This window comes from Sardina pilchardus, chromosome 24 (assembly GCF_963854185.1).
Source record: "Sardina pilchardus chromosome 24, fSarPil1.1, whole genome shotgun sequence".
NCBI lineage: Eukaryota > Metazoa > Chordata > Actinopteri > Clupeiformes > Clupeidae > Sardina > Sardina pilchardus.
Genome location: NC_085017.1, coordinates 25,245,257 through 25,255,856, shown reverse-complemented (window position 1 = coordinate 25,255,856; position 10,600 = coordinate 25,245,257). Strand labels below are relative to the sequence as shown.

The window sequence follows — 10,600 nt, the reverse complement described above, 5'->3', positions numbered from 1 at the left end:
GATGGGTGGATCTTGAGGCTGTCAATCACGCGGAGAGGAGATAGGCAGCCAACCAGAAGGGCGTGGTCACCAGCCTGGCCATCGGGGGTTTATTTCTTGCGTCGAAACGATAGTCATAGCTTGGCTTTATTTAATGGCATTTGATCAGGCGTTATTGTCTTGGATTCCTATCACTACTTTTCAGGCTAACTGATAGTGACACGTTTATCACTGTTGTTAAAACTCTAGTGTCTAGTGTTTTTTTCTCCAGCGCTCAGCCTTTTTGGGCACGCACGCACCCACGCACGCACACACACACACACACACACACACACACACACACACACACACACACACACACACACACACACACACACACAACTACCTTTGTCTTTCAAGGTAATAAAAAGTTTAGTTCTGCTAAAGATGTAAGCTACACACATGTGCTCAACACACACACACACACAGATACATTGTTCCCCACAGAAATGCTCTCTAAGAGTATACACACTCACACAGTGGCTGCTGCTGCTCACTGTGTGGCTTATCCTGTTCATTCCATCTGGTCCATTTTCCCCACAATGGTTTTTAATTGTTTTCCACCACGTGAAAGTGTGTGTGTGTGTGTGTGTGTCTTTTCCACTCTGTGGTCAGAATAGGTTGTAAAGTCTCTGCAGTCGATGTCTTTCTCACCCTCTGTTTGTTTTCTCTCTCTATCTCTCCCACAGAACTTCTTCCCAGAGCAGATGGTAGCGTGGTGTCAGGAATCCAATGGCTCAATCCCACCGTCCCAGCTCTTACAGGTCCGACGCCTGCACAGATTTACTCCACCACACCTTCACAAACTCCTTACTCCACCTCACCCTCAGACACCCATTTACTCCACCTCACCTTCACAGACACCACCTTGCCTTCACAGACACCACTTACTCCAACTCACCTTCACAGACACCCACTTGCTTGTGTTTATAGCTGTTCAAGATTAATACTACAAACACATACATACACACACACGCACGCACACACACACGCACGCACGCACACACACACACAAAGGGAGGAATGGAGGATGAGAAAATAAGTGCCCCTGTTCAGTCAGCCGCTGTTCAGGGCCTGGAGAACATTTCTAATTCTGAATTATGTCTCTCTGGAGAGAGCCTGTGAGAATCTAGGTCATAGAGGGCCCTTGTGTGTACATGCGTGTTTATGTGTGTGTATGTCTGCGGCGCTGGTTTCTATGTGTACGTTTGCATATTTTTAGTGTTTACATGCAAGGTCTTATAGTTGTCTGAACTGTTTAAGTCCTTTAAGCTGTCGTGTTAACTCTCCACTTGTGTGTGTGCATTTGTGTGTGCGTGTGCGTGTGCGTGTGCGTGTGCGTGTGCGTGTGCGTGTGCGTGTGCGTGTGTGTGTGTGTGTCCTCCTCAGAACTTCCTCAACTCCAGCCGCTGTCCTGAGATCCAGGGCTTCCTGTATCTGAAGGAGACGGGTCGGAAGTCCTGGAAGAAGCTCTGCATGTTCCTGCGGCGCTCCGGCCTCTACTACTCCACTAAAGGCACATCGAAAGTAAGAGCAGCTCCGCCTCCTGACCCCCGCTACTTACTGCTGCAGTAGCACCAAAGATCCTTCATTACTGACGAGGTAGAACAACATAATGCATCTCTATGGAAGACAAAATTCAAACAGTTCCTGTCTGCTTAAAAAGAGGCGTGTCGCAGTCGTCACAGTGGGATATCGATCTCTATCAGATTGGCAAGCAGTTCAGTTCGAATGTAACGTCGCTGTCTAGGTCTGCTAAAAGGGGGATTTCGCCCCCCCCCTCCCCTGTGCGAAAACAGAACGTGGAAATGTTCGAACGTTTGCGCCTCTCGCTCCGCTTTAACCCTCTCTGGTAGCACACTGCAGGCACATCCAGAGCACAAGGAAGGGCGGGTTAGGGCCATTTTTGGCTGTCGTGGTGATGACGGTAAAATGGTGGAGGTTGAGCCAGAGGAGCGGGCTATCTGATTTTCTCCAGATCCAGATCCAAAGGAGAAAGTGTTTCTCTTGCCTCCTCTGGATCCACCCAGTTGTTGGACTTAGCCGCTAGCTCTTAGCGGGGGGAGCAGGGGCAACACCGTAGCGCTCACCACTGAGATTGAATACGGTAAACTGATCCGATCATTTCCAGCGTATTTTTGGTCCGTGCCATTCGCGCCGCCCTAACCCAAATGAATCTCTCACCACGATGAACACAGTGAAATGTGGGAATGGCAGAGACAGACTGATGTTGCTGTTGTGAGTTAAGCTTTTCTGCCTGATTCCCCCTCCCCAAACGCACACACACAATGCACTCATTACACCAGCGCTCTCTCTCACAGGCAGGTTCGCACGTCAGTGGCGCAGGAGCTCATTTGAAGTGATGAGATTAGTGAACGCGTCCCCACTAGTCAGATGAAGTGTTGGGGCTTGGAGGGGGGCGGTAGGGATTCCCCCCCACACACACACACACACACACACATGCCGCTGTGGAGAGGGTGAGGGGAGAGGAGAGGAATGCACCCTGGGCCTGAGCAGGCCTGTGGATGTGTGGCATGGAATGTCGGCAGCACCGCGCTTCGCCGTGTTAGAGACGGGACACCCCAGTGCAGCCTGTTCACACCATGAACGATAACTGTAAAGATAACTGTAAACAAATATCACTCTTGATAATATGAATGACAACGTTCACACACTAACTACAACGATAACAAGGCCGATTCTGAGAACGATAGTAAGCTAACTGCCAGACTGTCAGAACCCATCGCATTTTAGCCATCACATTCATGAACACGAAGAGAGACTTTTCTTATCATTGGTCAGTGCGGACTCTTTTATTGTTATGGTTATAGTCCTCGTCATCGTTAACGTTAATGTTCTTGGTGTGAATGCCCCTTTATTCGAGCTTTGTTTTAAATATCGTCACTTCTCCGCCTGCCAACATTGTGTGTGCAGCTTGAGTGGTCTCCATGTTTAATGACATCAAATCCGCAAGTATTTCCTAATCGAAGGGAAACTTTTGGGGTTTTTTTCCCTATTGTTCTGTGGCTCCGTGATCCCATTCAGATTGGGCCGCAAATGATCAGATAAGTGCCAGAAGCTGGAGACATAATTTGACTCAGCTCTGCAGACTCGTCGTCGGCCCAGAGTCCTCAGCACTCTTTCTTTGGTATTGCATTAAACCAGGGCCCGAGTGCAAAAATAGCACTAAAAGACCAGTATTCACAAAGCAATATATCTTATGGTGTGAGTGTGTGTGTGTGTGTGTGTGTGTGTGTGTGTGAGAGAGAGAGAGAGAGAGAGAGAGAGAGAGTGTGTGTGTGAGAGTGAACACTGTGACTGAGCCCATCTCTCGTTTCCCCACAGGAGCCCCGGCACCTGCAGTTACTGTCCGATCTCGAAGAGAGCAACGTGTTCAGCGTGACGACAGGCCGGAAGATGCACAACGCGCCCACAGACTTCCAGTTCTGCATCAAGGTACGTGAGCGAGCGAGCCAGTGAGCCGGCAGGCGGGAGAGAGAGAGAGAGCGCTTGGCTTGGCCTCAGTCCCGTGTGTACTCACTCCGAAGGCCACTGATGCCCGGCTCAAACCGGCCCGAGAGGCCGAGCCAACTCCCGCTTTGATCTCCGAGCCTTTGTGTACTCGTGTCTGCATACATGGGTCTCTCGGAATGCGTGTGTGTGTGTGTGTGTGTGTGTGTGTGTGTGTGAGAGAGAGAGAGAGAGCTAGAAAGACAGAAGTGTGAGTGCTGGAGAGATTATTCCAGCACACTGCGCTGAGTGTAACCATGTGAGGCAGAGCCACAGTTGTGACTCGGCTGTTCAAGTGAACTCCCTCACGCAGTGCTCCGATCCCCGTGATTCTCTCGCCGTGGTGGTGGTGACTGTGTGGTCAGTTGATTAGGGTTGGAGGTTGTGAAGTTTGACCTCTCCTTAATCAGGTGTGACTTATTAGCCTAATGTGATGTTAGGTCTGTGATGGATGATGAATGATAATCATGATTGATTGATTGATTGATTGATTGATTGGTTTGCAGCCCAGTAAAGTTCGCAGCGATCTGAAGGAGCTGAGGATGTTGTGTGCTGAAGATGAACAGAGCAGGACATGCTGGATGACTGCGTTCAGACTGCTGAAGGTACATCAGTGCACACAGACACCTACACATGCACACACAGATGTATTAGTGTACACAGACGCTTGCACATACTGTACACACAGATTTATTAGTGGTGGATATATTGAGGCAATGCCAATACAACTGATATTAAATTGGATCTCCTTAATTACGCCAGTAGACACATCTGACATTGTGCTTGTATTCCTAACCTCCACATTCACTCATGTCAACATCCCAAAAACTTACTGTACACCACACAGTTGGCCTACAGTTGATTCTCATGACTGACTTATTCCTCAGCTTTTCTCTCTCAAGGTGAATGGTCTTTTCTAAGGCTGCTGTTTCTGTGTGTCTGGTTGTTTTGCAGTACGGGATCTTGCTCTACCAGAACTACAAGATCCCCCAGCAGAGGAAAGCCCCGCTGGCTCCCTTCTCTGCCCCAGTGGTAAGGCTCTCCTCTCCTCTCTTCTTCACCCTCCCCCCCCTCCTCTGTGCTTCTCTTTTCTCTCCCCTCATCTTCCCCCTCTCTCCTCTCCTCTCCTCTTTTCACTTTTGACTCATCCTCTCCCCCCTCTCCTCTCTTCTTTTCGCTTCTCTTTTCACTCCTCTCCTCTCCTCTCTCCTTTTCTTTTTCTTTTTTGTCCTCCTCTCTCCTCTCTCCCTCCTCTCCTCTCCTCTCTTCTCTCTCCCTCCTCTCCTCTCCTCTCCTCTCCTCTCCTCACCCCCCATCCCCCTTCTCCTCTCTCTCCCTCTCTCTCTCTCTCCGCTGCCCTTACCTCATCTGTCCCAATCTGATTAAACTATTAGCGTTATGTATAGTCTGCTGGGTCACATTAGAGGTGCGCTGGCTCGGCGGTGCGATGGTGTGTGCGGGGCGGGGCGGGCGCAGGGGGGCCGGTAGCGTTAGGGCCGGGTCTGGAGCGGCCGCGGTATGTGCCTTTGGGTGGCATTTCTCTTTTTTTTGGTACAAAGGGGAGCTTTAGCCAGTGGGCTAAGAGTAATGAGCTTCCAGCGTTGCGTGTATTGGGCCGGCCGGGTCGTCCACCCCACCGCCCGCCCGCGGCGTGGGCCCGGCGTTAACTTGCACCGGGGAAACCGGACCCCTTTCAGCTCTAATGGAGCGTTCATCTGTGATTGCCTCGCACACAGGAGGTTTGTTGTAAGGGTGTGTGTGTGTGATGTGGCCGACACATGTTTTTCGCGTGCCTGAAGCCATTCCGTCTGACTTCACCGCAACATCGTGGGCAGTGACTTTGCCGCAGTGAGGAGGGCATATATTCAGCCTTTAGTTTCCACGTTAAACTGATGTTGCATTAAGCTGAATTGGGTTATCGCTAGTATCCAGTCTCTATACACTTAATGATCAGAGTGCTTCAGTGAGTTTGTGGTGTTTGTAAAAGTAGTATCTACTGTAATGTTGACCTAAGGCCTCCTGTTGTGATCTAACTTGTTACACCTCATTTGTAAGTCAGTTTGGCTAAAACTAAGCACCGTCCACTAAATGAAAAAATGCGAATGTGAGAGAAACCCTTTAGCAGGACAACTATTCATCGTTTCACAACACTGTGTACGTGAGGTGGTCACCAATGTAACAGTGCCCCAGTCAGACTAATGTAACACTAGTGGTAATCATACGGTGGGTCCTGGTGGGTTTCATTTGGCACAACGGTTTCATAAGTTGATGGAGCAACAATGGCTTAGAGTTGAGAGAGCGTGTATTGTATGTGTGTGTGTGTGTGTGTGTGTGTGTGTGTGTGTGTGTGTGTGTGTGCGTGCGTGCGTGCGGGGCTAAGAGCATCTGATGTAAAGGCTGGGTCAGCTGACCGCTGTGTTTGTCTCCAGCGGAGTGTGTCCGAGAACTCTCTGGTCGCCATGGACTTCTCCGGGAGGACGGGGCGAGTGATCGACAACCCGGTGGAGGCCCAGAGTGCTGCCCTGGAGGAGGGCCACAGCTGGAGGGTGAGCATGCACACACACACAACACACACAACACACACATACATGCATACACATACACACATACAAACACACAATATGCACACACCACACGCACATCACGCGCATACACACACACACACACACACACACACACACACACACACAATACACACACGCACACAATATACACACACAAACACATCATATACTGTATGTACACACACACGCACACAAAATGCACACCACGCATACCCAATACGCACACACACACACACACACACAAAACAAACACATACATTACACATACACACACAACACATGCACAAATTCCCTCACCCACATGCACAGAAACATAGACAAACAAACACACAATGTTCTACTTCATCCTTTTCTTTTATATTCCGTACTCATTCTCTTTGGTGTGTTTCTTGCTTTGTTTCCAGAAACGGAGTCAGAGAATGAATGTTTTAGGAAGCCCCAGTCCCCTCCACCCTTCCTCTCTAAGCTCAGGTATCTACCCAAAGGCCTGTCTGGTGTTCGTCTCTCAGCCCGAGAGTCTGTTTTTACTGTATGTCTGTCCGCCTATATACACTGCCCATCTCACACACACACACACACACACACACACACACACACAATACACATACACCTATCTATGTAGACTGCCCATCTCCATCTGTCTGACCATGTGTTTGCTACGGTCTGTAACTTCACTGAAAATGTGTCCATCTCCTCGTTATTCTCTCCATGTTTAGTGATTTTTGTAAGACATTAGTTATAGCTCAGTGGCTCGGCTAATAAGACTGATTGCGGAATTCAGAATGAGTCCATTGTGTTGTGGTGTGTGTGGTGTGTTGTTGTGTATGTATATGTATGTGTGTGTGCATACTAGTGAGAGGATCGGTGGGTTGTGTGTGTGTGTGTGTGTGTGTGTGTGTGTGAGTGAGTGTGTCCATGCTGCTGCGTGTCCTTAGAGAGCTGTCTCTTGTGTGTGTCCAGTTATCCACCGGACCCAGCTGTGGTTCCACGGCCGCATCATGAGGGAGGAGTCCCACAAGATGATCATGCAGCAGGGCCAAGTGGACGGGTAAGCATTGAACTACATTACCCATAAATCCTCATTACCCATCCATCTCCATTACCCATACATCCCCCAGGCGCGGTTGTTGGTCAGGGGCACTGCAGGTTAAGTGATGCTGTTTTCTTCCTTTTCAGGTTGTTCCTGATACGAGACAGTCAGAGTAACCCAAAGGCTTTTGTTCTCACACTGTGCCATCACCAGAAAATCAAACATTTCCAGATCTTACCTGTAAGTGTGTGTGTGTGTGTGTGTGTGTGTGTGTGTGTGTGTGTGTGTGTGTGTGTGTGTGTGTGTGTGTGTGTGTGTGTGTGTGTGTGTGTGTGTGTGTGTGTGTGTGTGTGTGTGTGTGTGTGTGTGTGTGTGTGCGCGTTTGTACGTTTTTGTTGATGGCATGTTTGTATGTACTATACTTTTAAAAGCATTTCTTTAAAGATGTATTTACTGTAGTTTAAAACATCCTTCTCTCGTTCTACCCTCTTCCCCATGTCTCTCTCTCTGTCTCTCTCTCTCTCTCTCTCTCTCTCTCTCTCTCTCTCTCTCTCTCTCTCTCTCTCTCTCTCTCTCTCTCTCTCTCTCTCCCCTCTGCCTCCTCCTGCTCAGTTTGAAGAGGATGGACAAATCTTCTTCAGCCTTGATGACGGCGCCACCAAATTCAGCGATCTGATCCACCTGGTGGAGTTCTACCAGCTGAACAGAGGCGTGCTGCCCTGCAAACTCAAACACCCCTGCACCGTGGTGGCCTTATGACCCTCCCGCCTCCCCCCTGCCCCTAGAGATCGCCCCAGCGCCGACCTCTGACCTCCCCTCTGACCTTTTTCGACCCCTACACAAACAGACAGCCCCGCGCGGCGTGACGCGGCTCGGCTCACCGACTGGATCTGTTTTGTGTCGCGTGTGTGTACGCGCGTGTGTGTGTGTGTGTGTGCGCTCAGCTGTGACGGTGGCGTATGCACGCGTCGCTCTACTCCCCCGTAGATGATGATGATGCTGAGCTGAGGACAGGGGACAGGACTCTTCTCTCTCTCTCTCTCTCTCTCTCTCTCTCTCTCTCTCTCTCCCTCCCTCTCTCTCTCTCTCTCTCTCTCTCTCTCTCTCTCTCCCTCCCTCACACCCTCTCTCTCCTTTACACACACACACACTTCTGGACTGAATGAAAGCTCCATGGATGTTGACGTGGAGAACGAGGGGCGTGATGGACGGGAGGAAAGCGTCCGCTCCTCTCCGCCGCTCTCCGTTCCGCCGAGCTCGGCTCTCTCCCCTCCCGAGCGACGGATCATCCGGCTCTCCGTCAGAGGTCATCCTCTGTGTCCACCCCAGAGGTCGCTGTCCTCTCCTCTCCTCTCCTGTCCCGTCCCGTCCTGTCATCCACTACAGAGCAATGCAAGACCACAACCCAGAGCTGCTGCAGTCAGTCTGTCAGTCTGTCTGTCTGTCTTCAACATCAGCCTGGACCTTCTACACAATGTTTTTTGTTTTGTTTTGTTATTTTGTTTGTTTTTCCACTTGTAAAGTGTTGCTTTACTTGACGACATTTTATTTTATTACAGTTCGTTTCATAGCAGAACTATATACATATACAAAAATATATATATATCTATATATTTTTTTGCACTCCTGAGATGACAACAGGTTTTCCCACTCGACAGAAAACACTGCGCTCTCGTTGTTGCTCCTCCTCCTTCTCCTCTTCCTCCTCCTCCTCCTCCTCCTCCATCGGCTTCTCTCCCTCCTCCTGTTTTTGGCAGGGCGAGCACCCGCGACAGGATCCTCGCGTGCTGACCGCGTGAACGACCCGGCAGGCGCCCCCGGAGATGTGCCGAGAGTGCCGCCCCGGCACCGGCTCTCGAGAAGTGATCCCAGGAAGAGGGGAGAGTAGCGCCAGGGCCACAGTCTACCGGGGGGGGGGGGGGGGGGGGCCGTCGTCTGGGATCAGGCTGAGGCAAGACAGGCTTTAGAGCAGGGGATGGGTGGGTGTGGGGTGGGGTGGGGTGGGGGGGTTGGGGCTCAGTCAACTCAGGTGCTAGTAGCTGGGTGAGGTCCAGATAACACGGGACAGATGGCTACTCATCATCACGCCCCTGACGTCCCCCACACACACAGGCGCGAGGGGTGGTGGGGTTTTCACAGGCTCTGCACTGGAGCGACTTTGCAGCAGTTTTTCGGCAGTGAGCGCTAGTAGGTAACCGTGGCAGCAGGAGGTGAGCGTGGGAAAGTTGGGTAGTGAGCTGTGACTGTGAGTGCCCTTAACACCAGCCCCAGAAACACACACACACACACACACACACACACACACACACACAGTTTGTACTATCAACAATATTGCAATACCAATTTGACTCACACCAGCTCAGCTCAACAGCAGCATATCACAGAGTGAAAGAGGAGGAGAGTGAAAATGGAGAGGGGGATGAGATTGGGTGCAAGAGAGAGGGAGAGGGAGGGAGGGAGGGAGGGAGGGAGAGATGTCCACAGTAAAGTAGCCTTGAAAGAGAGCGAGGGAGAGGGGCTGTTTGTGCGTCAGTGTTTGCGGGGTCATCCCTGACCTCCTGTTTCGTAAAAGCTGTCTCCTGCTTCTCTGCAGTGTTCAAGCCTGCACTCACTAAAACCCATCCATACGACTCTATATCTTTTAAGTATGTGAAGCTATGGAAAAGATGTAGATCTAACACTGTATTTTAGATGGCCGATCACTATGTAAGAGTGGGACCTCCCACAGCAGATGATGATTGATTTGACTGATTGATTGATTGATTGATTGATTGATTGATTGATTGATTGATTGATTGATTTTTCTGTGCAGATTCTTTTTTTCCAGTGCTCTGATCCAGTGTGCATATTGAGTTATCTGTTTTCGTTTGTATGTCACAAATTTACTTTTTTTAAGAGTATATTACAGTATTAAATTAAGCTTATTTTTAGCCTCTGAAACTGGACTAACAGCATGCCTCTGTATCAGATTCATGGGATCACTTCATGAGAAAAGTCTGACTTTATAAGCTTGACGGTATCTTTTAAGACTTCATGAACCAGATTGTGATGTGGCCAGAACTCTAAGCTGAAATCCAGTCAAGCCTTGAAGCTCTCTGCCCTGTGCTTAACTCCCTCCAGCCACACACACACACACACACACACACACACACACACGCTCACTCACATACACACGCACAAGCCCACACTAAACTACACTTGCACACTTGTATTAAAGCTGTCGATGTCAAGACAGTGTTGACCTGGTCCTGAGGGGTCCCACTGCTTTCAGGTCTTCTTCAGCAGGCCCTCATGCATGTCAGAGAGGGGTCTTCCCCCTCCAAAGCCCAAATCAGTTTAGCCTCAGGAACCCACTAATACCGTCATATCACTAGGGGGCGCATTGTGGACGTCGTCACACGAGAATACTACACATAACAGTAGCTTGGAAGAGAGTAGAAAACAGCTGCTCAGGCTGGGTGCAGAGAGAGAAACCTGA

At 49.9% G+C, this 10,600-nt stretch overlaps 1 protein-coding gene across 2 annotated transcripts in view; it reads left to right on the top strand.

Annotated features, from left to right (window-relative positions):
- grb10a (growth factor receptor-bound protein 10a) overlaps positions 1-9,039 on the top strand; it is a 79,461-nt gene extending 70,422 nt beyond the window's left edge. For both annotated transcript variants that reach the window (XM_062529218.1, XM_062529219.1), the window contains 10 exons: positions 708-782; positions 1,408-1,545; positions 3,364-3,474; positions 4,035-4,133; positions 4,483-4,560; positions 5,958-6,074; positions 6,497-6,563; positions 7,053-7,140; positions 7,269-7,362; positions 7,735-9,039. In XM_062529218.1, the coding sequence (XP_062385202.1) occupies positions 708-782; positions 1,408-1,545; positions 3,364-3,474; positions 4,035-4,133; positions 4,483-4,560; positions 5,958-6,074; positions 6,497-6,563; positions 7,053-7,140; positions 7,269-7,362; positions 7,735-7,881 (1,014 nt within the window). In that variant the 3' untranslated portion in view covers positions 7,882-9,039. The remainder of the gene's footprint in view (positions 1-707; positions 783-1,407; positions 1,546-3,363; positions 3,475-4,034; positions 4,134-4,482; positions 4,561-5,957; positions 6,075-6,496; positions 6,564-7,052; positions 7,141-7,268; positions 7,363-7,734) is intronic.
- The last annotated feature ends 1,561 nt before the right edge of the window (positions 9,040-10,600 follow it).